The 21,701-nt window shown below is 33.2% G+C and overlaps 1 protein-coding gene across 1 annotated transcript; it reads right to left on the reverse strand.

Moving 5' to 3' along the window:
* Positions 1-1,200: 1,200 nt before the first annotated feature.
* LOC107446969 (alpha-tocopherol transfer protein-like) lies at positions 1,201-21,431 on the reverse strand. Its single transcript, XM_016061761.4, has 6 exons — positions 21,203-21,431; positions 18,536-18,683; positions 13,492-13,737; positions 11,340-11,533; positions 7,283-7,396; positions 1,201-3,033 (listed from the first exon to the last, which is right to left on the reverse strand). Exons 2-6 carry the CDS (start codon positions 18,681-18,683, stop codon positions 2,869-2,871), a joined length of 867 nt encoding a protein of 288 aa, XP_015917247.2. The 5' UTR covers positions 21,203-21,431; the 3' UTR covers positions 1,201-2,868.
* Between the last annotated feature and the right edge of the window lie 270 nt (positions 21,432-21,701).

Genomic DNA, 21,701 nt, shown 5'->3' on the forward strand with positions numbered 1-21,701 from the left:
AATAAGAGGAGCACTGCAGTAAAATTATTATTTGACTAATAATAATACTTTATTAATAAGAAAAGCATTGATATTGTGATCACAACAGCATCACATCGATTTAATTTGGAGACAAAGGAGTTATTTTATTTTATTTCATAACCGTCATTGATCATGATTGTGAATGTTCATCTCCGTAGCCTTGTAATTTTGAACACAATCCAGAAGTGAGCCCAATCGGATCCGGACAATAATTATAAAGCAATCAATTGCGATGCCGCTAACTTCATGTACATCTTCAAATTGGAACTTTTAAAGATGTCTCAAGACTCCTATTAGCCTACATTTACACTAGTGGTATTACCAGGGCTCGAAAAACAGCCCGTCCGCCCGTCCTCGGCGGTCAAAGATTCCCTGCGGACAACAAGTTTCTCGAATCCAACGTCCGCGCGGACGGCCCTTTTTCCCCATTAATGTTCGTGATCTATTTTCAATTTTTGTTATCTTACATGAGCCTAGAACCTCACTTCTAAAATGACCCTCTAATCTAGAAATACGGCAACATACTGCTCNAGCCTTGTAATTTTGAACACAATCCAGAAGTGAGCCCAATCCGATCCGGACAGTAATTATAAAGCAATCTATTGCGATGCCGCTAACTTCATCTACATCTTCAAATTGGAACTTTTGAAGATGTCTCAAGATTCCCATTAGCTTACATTTACACCAGTGGTATTACCCTATCTAGCTTGTTAATGATGCGAATACTTGTGTATTGATTTAATCCTCACTCCTCTGGACAATGTGCCCTTTCATTTTCTGTTCCATATGCATTCCAATCCACCTCTCACCTTCACGCATTGCATGGGAAAAGGATCCAGGCATGGCTTCAGATGCCCAGTTAAATTTGTAAGACAATATAATGTATTGAATCCTATGTATTGCAGAGATAGAAACCAAGTCCATAGGACCGATAGTTCTGACATTCTGAGAACTTAGAATTTATTTTTTATTTTTCAAGGATAGTTTCAATTATTTAATTTTTTAATCATTATTTCAAAGTATTGTATGGGAGTTTTCACTTCCACATGTAATAAAAGCCTTATAGTTTAAAAAATATTAGTTTTATCGACTTATATTCAATTCACTCGATTTTTAATTTAACTTAAACATAAGACGTCGTTTATCAATAAAGCGATTTCAAAATTATAAATAAGTAAAAGCACTAAACAACTCTTTTATGCGTAAAACATTCATACAAAACTATACTCTTATACATAAATCGTTTTTTTTATATATATTCGACTGTTATTTCTAGCTTTGTCTTAATCTCTATTAAGAATTAAAAAAACACATATTGAATAATGTGCCTCTAGTCCATATGGGTATTTAAGAAGCAAATATGTCTGGGGAGTGTTTTTCGTGGCATTCTTTAGGTGCACTCATCATTGTGGAAGGCTAGATGTCTCAACAGAAGTGCGCATCTGTCCGTGCAGGTCAAGTCCAATCTTACATACGAATTGTTTTTCCTCAGGATGATAGCATCTACCAGCAGAATAATGCGAATCCTCATACAGCTCACTGTGTAGGTAAGCAGTTCGAAGGGGATCTAACTCCTGGGGTTTAAACTTAATTGAGAATCTCGTGGACTACCTTGATCAAGTTGATCATTCCATGAATAGTCAACCACGTAGCCTAATGCAGCTGGATATAGCACTGGAGTCAGAATCACTTCTTCATCTCAGTCCTTCACCTTCAAGACCTTCATCCATATAAGAACCTAATTAATTCTCTTTTCACATGTTTCGTAGTGGTCTGTTTAGAGAAAGGTGGTGTTATTTAGACTTTTGACTGGTGGTCACATTGATGGGACTGAACTTTGTATAACCAAGCGGATTATACACTCTATGTTTCTCTTCTCACTCAAAGTGGTTCTTCTTTTTTAATCGCTTTTCTGCAACCAACTCATATTCACTCTCACTGATTCTGATTTCCGAATCTGTTTCAAACAATGATTCGTTTGTTTTCTGCTTTTCAAAACTTTGAGCTGAGTCTTCCCAACATCTGAGATTGATTCAGCCAATTTTCATTAATTGTGTAGCTGAAGAAACGAAGCGATGCAGTTATTCATTATTAACCAGACGGATAACTAAATAATCTGCATATTAAATTTTTTCAAAGTTTCTGCTCGAATGTTGCTCTTAATTTCACATTTTCTACATAAAAACTTTTTTATGTTTCTGCTCGAATGTTGCAGCTTAATTCTATATTGTCACATAAAAACGTTTTTCGAAGTTTTTGTTCAAATGTTGCTTCTTAATCCCACATTTTCTACATAAGATCTTTTGTTTGAATTTTGCATTTAAATTCTATATTATCTACCAAACAACTTTTTTGAGGTTTCTGTTTGATTGTTTCCTCTCAATTCTACATTTTCCACGCAAAAACGTTTTTGATGTTTCAGCTCGAATGTTGCATCTTAATTCTGCATTGTCCTGTTAAAACTTTTTTTCGAAGTTTCTGTTTGAATTTTGCATCTTAATGCTACGTTATCTACAGAAAAACTGTTTTTGAAGTTTCTGTTCAAAGTTTGAATTTAAATTCTGTTAATATGAAGATGCTAAGACTGTATTTAATGCCGAAAACAGCTCTTGTGTGTCCGAAAAATGTATGCGTTTTCTCTCATATTATTTTTCATCTCACATTGAAATAAATAAATTAATTAATTGAAGAGGTAATTGAATGAGCCTGTTTATTTACCACTATACGCTACTCAAAGTCAAACAATGTTATAAACCAAGACTGATTAAAATCTTACCGAGTAGTTAAAAAGATCTCTTAAAAAATCTCTTAAGCGAAACCCCAACCATATATTGATTCGGAGAAAATTTAGATGAGCTGCTCCAGGAAGTAGTCTTCATTATGATTGATCAAATCGTATACACAAACTAACTCAGAGGATTTTAAATGTCCCGAGAATTCTTCCGGTAAAACTTCGGGCGGGAAATGAGAGTGCAGAGACGTCCAATTATCTTCGCAGGAGTGAATAAAGACCTACAGAAATATAAAATTGCTTGATTAATGAAATCGATTGTTCAGTATCATATTCAATTTATTTAACAAGTAAGCAAATGAGTCGCGAGACCAGACGCAGAGTGTGCCAAAAAGAAACGGGCCAACCTGAATAGCTTTTGAACTGATGATCGAATCTCCGCCTTCTAGGAATCTTAATGGCTCGAGAAGGTGACTTCAAATATGGTGATTGATTAGTGTTGTAGACGATACTTTAAGTTACGAAATCAGACTCAAAAAGGTACTTTCTCTGAATAAACACACCTCTTTTCGTTGGATCTAGATTTCTGACCCCCGAAATATAGTGGGGTGTAACGTATCAAGCTATATTAAGAAACAGTTCCTCGTTTTATAAAAAAAAAAAGAAAAAAAAGACACCTTTATTTCACAACAACAAATACAGTAACAAGATTAAAGTACCAGTAACGGCTTAGTAATAATCTTGCGAAAAAATGTAGAAAAACCCGTAACAGGTTAGTATAAACGTTAAATTTAAGAACAAAAACTATCTTCTAAAAAATCAACAGCTATCTGTTGTTCCATCAAATCTCGTGCTTTTAATTTCAATTTATCTCGTTATAAGTTTTGTTTCTTTTATTCATGCTTTTTCTTGAGCCGATATTTCTTAAAAATATTTTTAGACATAATAGGGGTGACCGCAATCTGGGAAATATGATTCAATAGCTTGGTCAGGAGAGTGGTCCAAAGTTTGGACCCCTTAATATTAATTTTACTTTTTCGTATTTCGCTACATCTCGAGAAGTTTTTAAAATAATTAAATGCTTTTTACTTTCAATTATAAGATACATTTATCCAAAGATAATTTTATGCAAAGATAATTTTCAGCTGATAATTATTTTACATAATATTGATCGAAAAAAAATTTCAAGGTAAAGAATTTTTTACATCATTTTAAAAAACATAATTTTACATGGTGAAATAAAAAAAAAAATTGGAGTGAAATCGGTCGAATAGTTTCTGAGAAATTGAATTTCCAAAAAAATCGTATTTCAAATACTTGATTTCTCAGGAACTACTCAAATTTGTAGTTTACCATTGTTTTTTCTATTCTTTAAAATGATGTAAAAAATCGTATGCCTTTGAATTGAAAATTTTTTAATATTGTGCAAAATAATAAAAAAAGAATAAATATTTATGAAAAGTTTTGGTTTTTGCATAGATTTACTTATTTTCGAATAATTGAATTTTATAATTGTGAGCAAGAAGTTTTGAATTCTCCTAAAAAGTTCTCTAGATATAGCGTAATACGCGAAAGGTAAAATTGGCATACCAAACTTTGGACGGCTCTCCTGACCAAACTATAGGGATTCCCCAGATTGCGACTATCCTTTATTTTGGGAGTCAGAAATCCAAATCTGTGTCAAAACAGGTATGTTTATTCAGTATGTTTTGTAGGTATGTAATTTGTTATTACAAGTGCGTTTTTGCGCCAGACTTCGTAACTTAAAATATCGTTTGCACTAATTAATTAGCATATTTAGGGTTACTCCTTCGAATTATTAAGACTGAGTTCTAGAACGTGAAGAACCCATCATTAAAACAAAAGTTACTGCGGGGTGGTCTGTTTTTTATTTTGCGCATTGTCCGTCAGCAGTAAAATTCTTTTGAATTTATGTTAAAAAAAATTTAAAATATTGGAATACAAATGCAATAAATAGACAAGGTTAATATTTCTTTAGGAACTACTCGGTTATTGATTAGAGTTTCCAGGCAGTTCATGAAACGATGAAAACACAAAAGTAAAAAGCTAACAAAAAGTCAACTAGCAGACGTTTTTAGAGCACCTTTTTGAAACTAACTAAAAAAAAAAAATTCAATTAAGGAGAATGTTCACACACACCGTTGAAACTAATACGTTCAACTGCATTGCAAATAATACCCATATTTTTCGGATCTTTCTCCCCATATTTAACGGCTTATAGCTGTTTTGTTGAAAAAATGCTTTAAATTTTTTTTCATACTAATCATTAACGGCTTAATACCGTCAATTTAAATTCTAGTTTATGCTATACAGTTTTGCTTACTGTGTGATAATTTTATCTTTTCTCAAATAATTTACGATAATTTTATATACTTGCATGACACTACAGTTTTGAAATATTTGTACTTAAATATGATTTCGATACATAAGATTTTTATGGTAAAGGCAATTTCAGACTTTTTTTCATAGTAAAACATTAGAGCCACGGTGGCTCAAGGTGACAGAGTGCTCGCCTCTCACTGCGGTGCCCCAGGTTTGAATCCCAGCTATGATAGGTAGCTACGAATTCTGCTCTCGGCATAAGTAAGCCACACTGCAGTGGCATAAATACAATTTTACTTCGTAATTTTCACTGAGGAAACTTGTCCCTATATAGTAAAAATATGCTATAATTACAATTATTTTTTCCTTAATTTTAACAGAGAAAACTTGTATTTTAAGTAATAGTTCTAACAACGAAAATACTTTTCTACTTTTACGGAAAAAAGCATGTTTTTGTACGGTAAAAATATTTGAGACTACGGTTTTACACCGTAAGTTTTACGGTTTCTCACAACAAACCTGCTGTTTAGAAATGTAAATATTATGGGATTTTTTACAGTATATTTTATTTCATAGATTTGACTTTCTTTGATTATTGGACAGCGATCGTTAATTTTACTGAAATGTTTTAACTGTACAACGTATTTTTTTTTAAATAAAAAAAGGTTTGATTAAAAGTATAAAATTGCACTCCTTTAAGTGCATTCTTAGATTTTTTGGAATATCTGTTAAAAATTAATTAAAAAATGGGGAGTTGATGCTTAAACAATGAAAAAACAATGTGTTAAGTTCCGCGACATGGAGCTTTTGGAGCCCTTTTCAAATTCCTTTAATTTTTAAAAAGTATTTGACAACTGACTTTTCTAACTATCCAACTTATTTCCTAATGATGTCATTATTCTTTATTTAATAGTTCTTCTTTTAGCAATCTATATCTATATCTATATATATATATATATATTTCTCTTACACGGCGACAAAAAAAAGCTTCATTACTACTCTCCGATTGGCAACGCTAGAAAATCGACCAATGATTGCCGCTAAAAATATCACATGCCAAATCTAGTTGAGGTGGCTCAACATATAGCGTTTTTAAGAACGAAAACTGAAATAACCAGAGAGAGCATTCTCACCAAATGTGAAGGTTTAACGAATTACATGTCATTTATTTGAATTCAAATTTATCTTAATGACTTAGTATTTACTAAAAAGAAGATGTAATTTAAAAAAAAAAAAAGTTGTTATATGGATTTGAATGATTGTTTTAAATTCTTAGAATTTTGTGCATTTGCAATGTACCTAAGTTAGTAACGAGCGAAGCGAGCTTGGTTTGCTTCGCAAACCATATAAGATTGCGTGGCAATTTTCGGGGGTTGGCGAGCGTTAGCAAGCAGGGGGCGCAGCCCACTAGTATTTTAAATAATTCTATCAGAAAAATAAAAATACAACAATAAAAGTTAAAATCTCAACGAATAATGAAATACAATTCCCGAGTTTTAGAAATGTAAATAAATTTTTTATAGGATTTGCTTCTGTCACGTTGCTTAAAATGCACCAAATCAGATTCCTAATTTTAATATGGATATTTCATATGAATTTTTATTTCGATGAAAAAAGTATAACGAATAATATAGTCCATGCGGCGGTGATAAATATTTTGTTCAAATAATTTACAAAAATTTTACAAAATATTTTACTTCAACACAATTTCTTTTCTTACACCAAAACAGAAGGATAGCATATCTCAACTCTTCCCTTTAAATTAAAACTGATTAAACTTTTCTGCCAGTTTTCGAACGGCTGTGTTTAAATACTTTGGAACGAACTCTGAAAACTCCAAGTCAGGGAACTTATCTATTATAAGAGTATACATGTAAGTATATGTTCAATCATGGTAAAAATATTATTAATTGCGGTGTAAAATTTTGTTTCTAATAATCGACTGTTACATATTCTATGCTAATTTTTTTCGCATTTGATAATTTATTTGTAGTACTTCATCTGCATACTTTTATAATATTTTTCTTAAAATCTATTCAGTTGAAGAACAAAATTCACTTAAGCATTTTCAATATTAGTGAATTTTTGGCACCCTTTTTTTAAAAAAAAATTAAGTCTTGTGTCTGGGCTGTTAGATATTATTCAAATATCAATTTCATAAAAAAATTACACAATTTGTATACTTACCCTGTTTTTCATTTTCCGACTCATGATGCGACTCTTCAAAATGTCAAAGAAAGAGTGAGCTATTCCAGGAGCATTAACGATGTGCACATTTACTATACGCAGCGTGTTAAAACTCTAAAAAAAAAAGAAACAAAATTAAAACAGACTTTGAAATTGTCAAAGGACTTACATTTAAATTAATACTTTAATGGGCCATTTATTTCCATTAAATGTAAATTAAAGTGCTTTTGGAATTGAAATTGTTATAAGAATAGTAATTGATATAAGAAGAAAAAAAATCATTTAGTTTATAAAAATGTCATTTTTTTGGTAAGTATATTTAACACGACCTATTAGGAACTTACAGACTTTTTTTTTTTATAAAATAAATTTCATAAATGCTACAATCTTCAAAAGGAATTATGTATTTTATAATTTTTGTTCGTTTTCTTAAACTAACAATAGTTGCCAATTTTATTTCAATGTACTTTAAGAAAGCTAAAGTTAATAACAAATAGAAACCTAAATAAAAAGTGGTAAGAAAGTTCACCGTAGACTTTAAAAATTGGTAGTAACTATACTTACCACGGCTTTAGAAAGGGTTAAACGGCATAAAAAATAAACATATGTACGAAACAAAGAGATATAATGTTTTTTTACGGGATTAGCATTTTTATGGAAATCAAAGCGAAGCATCAGCAAAATTGTTCCCGCCAATCAACTTAGTTGCAACACAAACACGATTCAATAAGTTGGGGGGAACTGGAGTGTAACTAGCCTAGTTGGCAAAGGAGCTGGACTCATGTTTGTGAGAACGGGAGCTCGAATTCAGTCAGTCGAAGACTCTCCGTGTTGTAAATGGGGACTGATGCACGTTAAATCTCTCGAGTTACAAAGTCCTCCATGTAACCATAAGAAATTATACCTCTGAGTGTACAGAATTGTAAATTGATTGATCATGGTCAAAATTACGATTTGCGGATAAATGAATGGGTTGTATGTGACGTATGGGTGCGGCAGAAGTTGAATTCTTGGTCATAAATGGAGCAACTAGAAAACAAGAACAATCGCACCTATTGCCTTAATGACCAACGACCGCATCAATAACAACCGACAACAACAATAACAACTGACAACAACAACCAAGATTCAAAACCCAGTTGGAGTTCAACTGTTCGACCTGAAACTGTCAAATTTTGTATTATTTTAAATTCATTGTTTAGTCGTGTACTATATATGATTCCTAAAAAGTCCTTCATGTAATAAATGATTCTTTTCCAGAAAAAATCAAATGTCAAGGTAGTCTTACGCCAGTGTAAGACCGAGTACTCATAACACTATGGGAAATTTAGAAATGCTAGAATTTCAGTGAAAAATTAGCTGGCATTTCAATTCTACATGACAATTTTTTAAAAAAAATATGTATGCAATTTACATGTGATGTTGTCAAGGCTGTACTCTAATCAAAGAATATACATAGGGGAGGAAGTCAAACTTCCATAACCAAAATGTAAATCAAGGTTAGGTGCGGTCCCTGTGTATGAAGGAGAAAACAACATTTAGGGTTACAACATCAGAGGTTCTTGAAACGGGTCCACCCAACCACTACTGCGGTTGGGGGGGGAGAAGAAAAGTTTTCTCCTTTTATTTGTTGATGGTTTGTTTTACATTTTCAATCTATTGATAAAGAATACTGTTTTATTAATTAAGATATTTCTTTGAGAATACATTTATATTATCCATGTTGATTAAATCTGTTAACGCATTTTGACATAGAAAGAATAAAATGTTTTACCCGGGAGACAGCGTACGCAAACATACATGTAATGTTCTTCAACAACCGGTACACAGGTGACGTACCTCCTGACTGACACTTTACTTATTATGCGCATGCGCTGAATTTTAGTATATATGATGTTCTGCTAATTAGGAGTCTGTTTATCTGAACCAAACTGGATGATTCTCCACTTAAGTTACGTATTCGAAGACTTATCCTTCCTAAATTCTTTGCTGTGAAAGGGGACTGATTGGGGCCCGACCAAAATCCCTTACAAAATATAGAGTGCTTTCTAAAATAAAATAAGAAATAGAGTTTTTACATAAATCTAAAAAATTCTCTCAATTTTCTTTCAGAAAAAACTTCGAAATTTCTCAAAAATATGAAAATAGGGCTTTTTCTACGTTGAGTACAGAGCCCACAGTAAATTTTGTCAGCTGGTTTCCGTAAAACCTTCGCTTAACCTTAAATGTAGTTATTTTTTTTCCTCCAATGCAGTGGATCCAGCATAAACTTACATGAAGGGGGGCAATGGTTCTCATCATCTTATCCCGTCTGCAGGGTAATCATATCTTTTACCCCAAACAGTACTTCCAATTGCATAGATCTCTTTAAACATTTTTGACCGACGACAAGATGGTAAAACCGGGATTCGGTCCCGACTTGACTTAAGCCTTATTCAACCCTCTATACTAATTTCATTTGCAAATAATTCATATGGAACTCACTTTATTTCTCAATTTCTTGCCACCTGAGGAACAAGGCTAAAAGCCTATATATCAAGACGGAAAAGAGCAAAAACAATACGAAAGACATCTCAATGTACCATTTTTTTTACTCGAGAAAAATAAAATTTCTGCAACTACCAAGAATAGTTTCACAATTATAGCATAAATACAAAAGTTCTTCCTTCTGTAGAAAACAATATTAGCTACCAAAATGTCAGCTGTCCACAGTGTGTTACCTCAGTGCCCAAATTCCAACCAGTACTTGGACTGTAGAAATTACTCACATATGCCACTTCACCTAAAGAAACTACCATATACAAAACCATAATACCGACAGCCACTTATGCTTCAAGAGCATGGTGACAAGCGGCTAGGGGGAGGACTGTTTCATAATGTTAAAAACTTAGCGTTGGGGAGAGAATGAAAAAATAGGGAAGGAAGGTAAATATGTTGAGGATATTGGGGATTTTTTTCATTCGCCCCTTGGGTCGATTGGCTACTTTTTTTATGATATTATAAACATTCCTTTCTAACGCATACATGCGAGTATTTAAACTACTTGTTATATATTTTATGTTCTTTGTTGTCAGCAATATAGAATGGAAGGTGTGGAACTTAATTGTGCTGAATGTGACAAATTCAATTCAACGAGTTCTAATTTGCACAAATATGGAAATAAAATATCAAAATAATTAATATTACTATGCAGCAGACTTTCAATGTTTTTTTTTATTTTAACTAGAATATATGATGTCACATTTCCTCTTCCCCTTCCAAGCATGAATATAATTTTCATTTCGATTGTTGATAGTACTTTTTAGTTGATTTTTTTTCATCACGTAAAATTATAGTTATGTTTAAGGTTGTTTCTCGAATACTCAGCCGTAGTATGAAATGAGGCTTTTTTGCGAAATACTATTTTAATGATAGCTGTGAGTTTGCAACTGTTACTCGTGAATGCTAGGTCAAGTTTAGCCTATCGAAAACGAGCGCTGTCTTATATGCTTATTTTAAAAATGACGCAAAACGTCTATATAGAGAAAAACCACAATTTTGTGAAAATAAAATTGTTGTGGTTTAATTTTTTAATATTTAAAAACTTACTCCACTGCTGCATTACCTGGAATCATAAAAAATTACCAAAACTGAGAATAAGGCAGTGATTTTGATAATTTTCCTCTAGGTGGAAAAATATCGCCAAATTGGCGATTTTTAAAAAAAAGTTGAATAACTTTTAAAATATTTAAGTTATTTATCTGTTATTCTAAAGCCCAGATGATTCTCCACGGCAAGATAATATTTATCATCGCATTGCTTTAAGTGTAAGGCACTTAACGTATGACTTTTTTATTTTCCTTGGCAACAGAGACTCAAAAAGTAGAGTTAACGACTCAATGGTGAGTTAAATTATTGTTGAAGCTTGGACGCCTGCTGCGGAACACATTTATTCATTGAAATTATTTGCAGTTGAATACACTTGTAAAATATCATTATTACCTTCAGTAAGTTTAAAAAAGAAAAAAGAAAAAAACTCCCTGAATTCAGAAATGAATAAAATGAAAAGAATAATTACATGATATAATTCGAAGATTGTTTCCATTCTCCGTGGAGTGAATTGAGTGGTCTGAAGCATAGAAAAACCTAAGAAATCGATGAGAAGCGTCACCCCACACAATTGAGTCACCGGATTTTGCAGTAGAGACTCCAACACTAAATAATCCAAACGCATGAGTTCTTCGAAAGTTGCAACATTTGGATCAAATTTACCTTTTTAATAAAAGTAAGAAATATATTAACCATAAATTATTAATCACATTGAAAGAAAAATCAGGCATTGAATTAACATATATTAGTAAAAAATAAAAATCTCACTTTTTCTGGAGTCGTTTAATTTTTCTCAATCCTCAAATTAAAAGGAGTAAGTAAGACATTTTTGTAAGACAGTGGGAAGGGGGATTTCGGAAGTTCATAGCGGAAGCGGATTATGTTTCAAGTGTGACAAAAATTAGTTAATTTTTTCACTTGTACTTGTATTGGCTTCGGGCGCAGAACTCCTCTAGCAAAAAGTAGGACCTCTAGCAATACAGATTTTTTTTTAATAACCTAGGTTGAACAGTCGAATCAACTTTTGGGCTTACGACTACTAATATTCAATTCCGTAGCCTTGTAATTTTGAACCCAATCCAGAAGACAAGGGAATTCCTGGATCTAGTAGTGAGAGAAATTTGCCTTCGTGGGGAACTTTTTGATGGAATTAACCAGCATTTGAGGAAAATCACGAAGACCTCTCACGGTAGCCTGGTGGCAAGGGCCCTCTAACCCATGATCCGTCTACCAATGAGAATATTTTTAGATCAGCACTGTGGTCGGCGCGAGCCGAATGCTAAATTCGTATCGACCAGCCATCTCTGGGATTCGAGCCTGGTGCACCTCATTCGAAGGCGTACGCTATATACCCTGAGCCACTACGGCTCTAGCAATACATGTTGTAATAAATTAGGAATAAAAACACAAAAGTAACCATAACTCAAAAAGTTACGCATAGAATTTAATGTAACTGGCATACATTATAGTGCGCATAATAATGTATAAAATAGCGTAGAAAGAATTAACCAATCGGTTAAGGTGTTACAGAAATTAGCATATGTGTGAAATAAATAAATCAGATGTGTCTGTTTGAAATGGAACTTTTAGCATGGAGTACGATCACCTAAAGCAGCAATACAGAGGTGTACGAGAAATCAAGCAGCGCCTAGTATCGCTCTGAAGGCTAAACATGGTATGATCTGTGAGGAGATCAGTTCTCCAATAGTCAGCCGTCCAGTGAACTGCTGACTAGTGATTCAGGTTGCAGCGCCAACCTCAAACATTCTCTTCCATGGAGATTGGCACGCAAATGGCTGGTCGAATAGTGGACAAACCACGTTCCCGAAACCTTTTACAACCTGTAGACGTCGGTATCAATGTCCAGGTAGCTGCACTAAGAGAGGATTTAACTCGGAGTTGAGTTGATTTGGAGTTGCGGTTCTATTCCCTCGTGCGCGTAACGATAAATATCGGTCATCGCCCTTTGCCGTACAACTTAGCCGTCCTTGGCTGAACATTCTGGACGCCGAACCTGTGGTTAGAAATTGTTGCCAAAATCTGTGAGTCACAGAAGGACTCACATTTAGCCATCAGACCATTTCCATCCGACTTTGTCCTGCCTCTAGTGCTCTAATAGATCTCCATCTAATAGATCTGCCTCTAGTGCTCTAATAGATCTCCATCACAGTTCTTCGGATAAATGATCCCTGGAGATCATTGTTACAAATTGACTATCTCAAATTTTCAATTTCAGAAGCACGGCAGTGCTGACGTGAAATATCCTCAGTGGTAGACGGACCAAGGGTTAGAGTACCCTTGCCGTCTAGCTAACCGTGGGAGGTTCGCGCGGTCTTCCTCTCCATGTAGCGCTAATGCGGGTTAGTTCCATCAAAAAGTCCTCCACGTAGGCAAATTTCTCCCAATACTTGATCCAGAAGTTCCCTTGCCTTCTGGATTGGGTTCAAAATTACAAGGCTAAGGAGTTGAACTTTAGTAGTCGTAAACTCAAATATTGGGTCGGCTGTTCAACGACGGTTATAAAATTATAAAATAAAATCTAAATTTTTTAAAGTAATCTCTCAAAGCACTTATAGGTTTTGCAAACTATTCAGAAAAAATATCAAAAAGTGTTAACTTACCCACTTTATGAATTAGTATTATAGAATTGTCGCTGATGGCTCTGAAGGGAAAGACTGAGAGGTGATTCAGAGACTGGGCAAGCAGAGTACAGCTCGGTAGAAAGTCTTGAAAAATTTCCGGATGTGAGCGTTTCGTGTGGTAGTATACCTTCAGTCTCCTGAGTGCCCTCTCACAGATGAATTTCCCACCTCTCAAGAACCTCATCAAGAAATCAACATTCACATACAGCTTTATGGATTCGTCTTCTGAAAGAAGCAAGAGCAGATTAAGTACTAGTAGCTCTTTATTTACGTCACATTAGAGCTGCACAATGGACTATGGGTGATGGCGGTGGTCGGTGAAACATTCCTGGGGATGATGCGAAGACATGCCATCAAAATTTTGATCCTCTGCTGAAGACGTGGACAGACTAACTGCACTCGAAGAGAAAAGTTTAACGAGGCTCGATAACGCACACCCTCGCTCCTTTCACAGGCTGATCAAAGTGGTCACCCATCCGCTCACTAACCACTATCAGTGATGTTGCTATCTATGACCTGTTCGGAATCGTGTCTTACGTTCAGGTACAAAGTTGATTAGGACATGCGTTTCAATGGAATATTTTATGTGCTTTTAAAATGTATTGGATAGTTTTTATTGGCATCTTGACTACTTGTTAAATAGCTCAAATATTCATAAAAATAAAAAAGAGACCTTTTTCATGTGTGTGTGTGCCTCTCTTATAACTTATTGTTGTGTTCGGCCATTAAGGCAGAGAGGGTACTATTGTTGTTTATGACCCGACAGGTTTAACGTCTGTCAGTCACCACTTACTACACGAAGAGTCTACGACCCACCTAATCTTTTATAACTTCAAAAAAGTCTATGCTGGCACCCTAAAATGACGGCAGGTTAAAGGGAGGATTATAGCTCCCGATCCGAAAAATATTTTTCTTTTCGGGAGAGACTCCTAAAAATTTTTTTTTACACATTGATTTAGCATTACCCATTGTTAAATTAAACTGTTACGTTTTATCAAATAATTTTAAGACTAAGAGGCTTCACTAAAAAAACTTAGTGGTTGCTTTGCATTCGTCAGTGATTTGGTATTAAAGGCTGATGAAAAATAATTTTGTTTTTAAGATATATAATTGTTATAATTTCATATTAGCACATTTTATTAATGCGTTAATTGTAACGAATTGAAAGTAAGCTTTCAAAAATAATCAACTGTTCTTGAAAAAAAAAATTTCAACTTAGGAATTCAGAATGCTTTGCGTAATAAGAAGTAATAAACGAGATGTCATTTTACTTGTTAACTTTCTATAACGATAACGTGATGAACTGTTTTTATTTCTCTTCAATCTTTAGATTTTAAAAAATTTTCGATTTAAATATTAAAATTTATATCCCGCAAAATCTAATCCCTTTCTTGTTTTTTTACAGTTTCTTTCTTTTTTTTGTTGTTACTTTTGAAATTAAGTCCTGTACGGAATTATGAAACGAAAATTTCAAAAAAGAAATATTTTTAGACCACAATGGATTTTATAATTATTATTTAGAGAAAAAATCTCAAAAAAGCACTTAAAAATGGGATAAAATTAGAGCAAATTGAAATTTCGAAAAATAAAGAAAAAGCAACACTTGTTAAGTGTATAATTTTAAATGGTCTTACCAACACATTAAATTCACATCAACACAACTCAGCGCTTGCATTTCAGTGCTTAGTTGATTGACTAACATGTTTTTTTTTACCACAAGTCAAAGAGTTATTAATTTTTGAACATTGAAATCTTTTATTTTTTTAATAATCATATCGTAATTTTTTTTTAATCATCATAATCTCTGCGTATTTTTCAAAACAACTTTGTATTTTCAAAGTTCCAAGGTCGTAGATTTTGAGCAGCAAAAGAAAATGAAAGACAAATTAAATAAAAAAAGAAAAAAAACGCGTAAAAGGCATTTAATATTGAAATAACTTTCGAGCAAATAGAAATTTTGAAAAAAAAATCGGTGTTTTTTCATAATTAAATATGACTCTTTCAGAATAGCATTTTAACTCTGTCTCAACAGTTTAACTCTGTATTTGAGGCCTAAAGAACAACCCGCGTGTAGTTTAACAGTTATATTTCCGAAACTAATTATTGAATGTTACTTCTTTTTATTCCATCGTAATTCTTATATATTTTTCTACACACTTTAGTAATTTCAAGTTTCCAAATTTTATTCAGTGACAAAATCAAAATTTAACTTTAGTTTATTTATTTTATGTTAAGTTGAATGTACAAAACAGCAAGCCCGTAAAGAACTGATGGTAAAAGCAGGGTTTTCCTAACTGGCTTCGGTCAGTAAGCGGACCACTTTGATAAGCTCGCGTTCAGACCAAGGTTGCGCTGTATCATTCTTGTTAGATTGTTCTACCGTAAAGTGCTCGATTTATCGCGGAGGTCGTCGTAATACCAAAGCGAAGGAGCCATCTCCTTTACAAATGATCGAAATTGTGATGGCATGTCTTCAGATCTTCCTCAGTGGTGTTTCCCAGACCGTCACCTATAGCTCATTGTATAGCTCTAGTGCAGGGATGGCGAACCAATGGCACGCGTGCCATTTATGGCACGAGACACAATATTTTAGGCACGCCACTGATCACAATTGTTATTACACTATGAATAGTTATTACACAAATGTTATTACTCTATGAAGCATATGTGACAATTAAATTAAAATTCACAAAAACAAAATAATAAACAATTATTAATAAAAAAATTAACGATTAATGCTAAAAAAAGCAATAACCATAAGAAACAAGCTAATAATAGATAACTAGCAAAAAAAATTAACTAAAAACTAAACTCAGTGGCGCGACAGATAGAGGGCCAAGGCCTACTGTGCCCATCTCAGTTTTCTGGGGTGCAAGAGCAGATGTTCCGGTCAGGTGGTCAGCCGAACGCGGAACCCTCAGTGTTTAGTTCCCAAGCATGCTTGGTACTCATTTATCTATCCACTGAAAGGATGAAAGGCTGAGTCAACCTTGCCCGGCCCAAGAATCGAACCAGGGACCTGTGGCACGACAGCGCTACCGCTCAGCCACCGAGCGTCAAAAAAAATTGACAGTCCTGCTCAAACTAGCATCTTACAACCTAATATAAGTTATTTGTCATCTAATCTGCAACAACAGAAGTCACACTGATGTTACTTTAAGTTGTTTTAAGACATGACAAAATGTTTTTTTTTTCAATGTAAGTAAAGAGTTTCGAGTTGATAGTATTTAGTATTACTATTTTCCCAATAATCACGAAGTCAAAATTATTTGACGGCACGTCTATGATCTCATTAAACAATTTTTTAGAAAAAATGGCACGTTGGCGTATTAAGGTTCGCCACCCCTGCTCTAGTGCAACGTAAATAAAACACTTACCTACTTCAAAACAATGTCTACGGCCCTTACGATTTATAACATAGACAGAGTGATGTCCAGTGATGTTTACAAACTTATATCTCTATTTAATCAACAACAACAAAATTCCCTGCTTTTAGTATTTAATTATTTTTTATTCGTTATATCTGGTAAGCTCAATTATAAAAATGGATGGCGGGTTAGGACTACGTCTACAAATTAGTATTCCTCTAGTTATCTGAATCCACACGTTTGTTTTGATTGTAACTATGTTTTTGAATAATATTTCTTTTAAATTAAATAGTTTCAAAACAACAGTAATTGAAATAACAAAATACTAAAAAGCAAAATTTATGGGGAAAAGGAACATATTCGTTTAAGGCAAAATGTTCCGAACACTGGCGCTATCACCATTCTCATCAGTGAGCGGGTGGGTGACCACTTGGATCAGCCTGCGTAGGGACCGAGGGTGTGCGGTATTGGTCCTCGTTAAACTGTGCTACCGTAAAGTGCTCGACTTCGCGCGCAGGTCGTCGGGCTACCGAAGCGGGGGTGCCATCCCCTCCGCAGAGGATCAAAATTGTGATGGCATGTCTTCGGATCATCCTCAGGGATGTTTCCCAGACCGTCGCCAATAGCCCATTGTGCAGCTCTAGTGCGACGTAAATTAACAACAACAACAACAACAATCACCATTCTCAGAGATTGGTGAAGATTTGTAGAGAAGCATTAATAAAGTTTTCAATATTTAAGAAGTATTAGAGATTTTTAGAAGGCCGTTAACAAACTATAAATAAAATTTGTAAGTTGTTTGGTTTGGTATTAAAAAATTAAATTTCTAAATCAGCATATAAGATATTAAAGCAATTATATTTCCATTTTATATTATTTCATAAAATATTTATTTTCTCAATTATTACAGATATTCATTGCATGTATGAGATATCGTGTAAAAATTAGTTAGAAACATCAAGTTAGATTTTATTTTATAACCGGCGTTGAACAGCCTACCCAATTACATTTTTCAACTATCAGTTACGTAACCTTACAATAATACCCATAAGAGAAGGGAGCTTCTGGATCAAGTATTAAGAGAAAATAGCATTACCAATTACATTTTTCAACTATCAGTTACTTAGCGTTACAATAATACCCATAAGAGAGGGGAGCTTCTGGATCAAGTATTAAGAGAAAATAGCATTACCAATTACATTTTTCAACTATCAGTTACGTAACCTTACAATAATACCCATAAGAGAAGGGAGCTTCTGGATCAAGTATTAAGAGAAAATAGCCTTCGAATGAAAGTAACCTTTATTTCCATTACATGGGGAGGAAAACCACAAAGCCTACCGAAAGCAAGGTGAATCAAACCCATGATCCGTCTTCCCTTCAGGATATTTTACGTCAGCACAGTGGTCGGTGCGATCGAAGAACAGAATACGCATCAACCAACCACCCGTGAGAATCGAACCTGGGTTATTTGATTGGAGGCAAGGGCTCAATCCAGTGAGTTAATTTGGCTCAAAGTTATAATGTTTGTTCGTAAAAAAATTTCTTTTTAACGCTATTCTTTTAAACAATTCTTTTTACCGTTCGTAAAAAAAATTTTTTTTTCGAATAGAGCCTTAAAATACGCACTATTGTTGTATAATAAAAAGGAATACCGCAAATGATTTGTATAAATTTCTGGAGGATATCGTGTCTCTTCTCCTTAGAATCAGAACGACGGTTTCGAGCTGCATTCATGACCTCCTCATCCAAATCAACATCTGAGAATGTCCAGGGCAATCCTCTCTTCATTCCTTCTGCCATCTGAAAAAAAAAATATTTTGATTGCTTTTCGGTGATAAAAACATCATCAAAATCGTTTTCTTATGACTTTGCAAAGCTAGACATAGTAAGTCATGTTTTTAGTTAGTTCAATCAAATGACGTAGGAGACGAAAATTCACAGCATTTTTTTTTTAATAAATCAATTTGAAATAGTTTGTAACATATTAACTGCACTGCACGAAATTTTTCAGAAAAATGGTTAACTAACAATTATTTTAATTGTTATTTTACCATATTCAAACAAAACCATAAAGATGTTATGGCCTTTAACTCTGAAAAAATGGTTTTTTAACTGCTTTTACCTAATACGGTTAAACAACCGGAATTTTATCGCATTGACAAAGTCTACCTAATGAATCCACGTAGTTCCTTACAAATGGGTACATATTACTGGCGAGAGGGCTAATCTGTCAATCCATTAGAGCGGGAGTTCAAGTCTTAGCTTTGACACCTCAATGTTTCCTCCATTCCCCTCAACACATGAATAGTTTTCAGTGTTCTGCACTCCCCAATTTCTGACCATGGGTAGTTAGAATACGATGCTCTAATTCACGCATAGATGGCGGCACCATAAAACTGCTAAACTATTTCCAACGTCCATTCGAGTTTCTTTATTTACGGTTTTGAGACCATATTAATTGTAAATTAATAGAAAAATTTTACAATTTTTAATCCTTAAGATTATCTGTAGCTTATTTCATGCATGCTTTTCTTCAATGGGCCTGATGTGTATGTGCTTTGCATGAATAAACTTAAACTGAAAATATGATTAAGTGAGCTTCTTGTTAAGTCATGTAAAAATAAAAAGAATTTGAAAATTTAAATTGTTCCTTGTTAATTTAATTTGATGAATACATCAATTCATATCTCCAAAGTTTCAAATAATGTTTTCTTCTATGCAATAAAGAGCAGGGCTTTTAAAGCGAAATATTCTGAAATTTTATAATAAAATATTTTGTTTAGAGACTGATTTTATTGAATAAATACTTTGCGAAAGGTCCATGTAAGACATTATTTCCCTTTCGACCCAAATGGGATATGTTTACGTCCCAAATATTAAGCTTCTTTCTATGGACCAAATCCCAATTATGCATGGGTGTTTATGTTTTGAGGGTTCTTTAGGTATTGGGGAATAAAAATATAACTTAAGGAACTTGGCAACACTCTCATATTCATAAAGGTTGATTTCTGTTTGCGACAACGTCAGTAAATCTCGTTTCAATTTACTTATTCTCTGTATTTTGAGGTAAGTACAATTATATTTTTGCCATATTTTGTGTTTAACAGATATGTTTATTCTTATTAAATAATAATTGTACCTATTTAATATACGATTTAGAAATTTTGGCACATATCGTTTGGTGGGACACATTGTCCCAATTGTTTTTACCATTGGGACAATATTTCCCAATCGTACTTCCCAGTGCGAAAATAGTAGTAAAAATATAATAAAGCAAAATTTTAGTTTTTGTTTTGATTATTTTATAACAACAACTTCTGGTTTCCAAAACTCATGGTAAGAGTGGAAACCTGTAAATTCATATGCTTATTTTAATCTGTCAGCATTAACATAAATTGCTTCTCATATTTAAATTTTAATGCTACTAAAGGGGTGAAGGGCCCGCCAACAGATCCATACTTTTCCTAAAATGACCCCGAAAAGCATGATTTTATTTCAATTCAAGTTTTGTTTTTTAATTACAATTTAGTCAAAAGAACAAATCTGTATTTTGCAAAAACAACCCTTATAGTTAATAAAAATGCCTTCTCAATATTCGCTTCGTATTAGTTACAAAATCAATGAAATTCTGAATGTTTTAAACATGCGCAATTCCTTTTTTTTTATGCATTAAATCAGTGGGTGTATATTATTTATTGATTTTCTTTTTATATATCTTTTATTTTTTAAAAATATGGCTTAATAAATCAAAATAAATTATGGTTTTTCTCTCTCAAGAACACCAGCTGATAAAATCTGTTTTCCATTCTTATTTATTATTCAATCATCATTTATAATTAATGATTTAGAAACTGATAGGGAGCTTCAGTTTAAGGAGAAGCAATGTTTTTATTACTTCCTTTAAATTTACTATGAATTTCTATAGGATTGTGTCCAGCATAAAAGAGTGCTAACCGGTAACGAATACCCGTCAAAACTACCCGGGTCCGGGTACTGTGTGTTGAAATATGTTAGCTGGGACGGGGTAATGAAAATCTGGACATAAACCGGGTAATTGTCGTGTATCCGGTACATTACTAAATGAATGCCTTTGTCTCTAACTAACCGGCAATATGCAGATATTTCCTTTTCGAGTGCCTGGCCTGACCCCTTTTTGCATTTTATAAAATTATGAATTTTGCAAATTATACATTTATGTAAAAAGAACCTTAAGACATTTTAAGATTTTTTTTTTTAAATATAAAATTGTCGAAACATTTATCTATCAATTATTGTAAATAATGCATTTCCTTTATTTTAAAATTTTTATAATGACTTACCTTAAAAATGCATGTTTATCCCTCTTCAGTCAATTCAAAACTTAAGTAGTAAATATTTTTAATTATGCAACGATAAACTCTAAAAGTTAACATTTTTTTAAAAAAATAAGAAATTCTTATTTACTTATTTTAGAAGGAATATATTTTGAAATAAGGTAAAAAAAACGTGTCATTTGAATGCAGCAAACACCTACATTTTTATAATTGCCGCATAATAAATGTGAAGTACGTATAAAATTTTATCATATTTGAGTTGCTATGTTCTTTTTGAGTTATCTTTATTGGTTGTCGATAAAAACTTCTTTTCCTCTATTAATGAATTGACTGTATCATTTTTTCTTATCAGCATATATCTTTTTATTTCAATGTAATTTTCTATCAATATATTGAAATATACTTTTTAGAGTTTATTCACTTCCCTTCGTTATTTATTCTTGAATAAATTGGGCAGTCAATTTCAGACAAGCAACTTTCTATGTCAAGATATATTTGCAATGTT

Source organism: Parasteatoda tepidariorum, chromosome 9, assembly GCF_043381705.1.
Source record: "Parasteatoda tepidariorum isolate YZ-2023 chromosome 9, CAS_Ptep_4.0, whole genome shotgun sequence".
Lineage (NCBI taxonomy): Eukaryota > Metazoa > Arthropoda > Arachnida > Araneae > Theridiidae > Parasteatoda > Parasteatoda tepidariorum.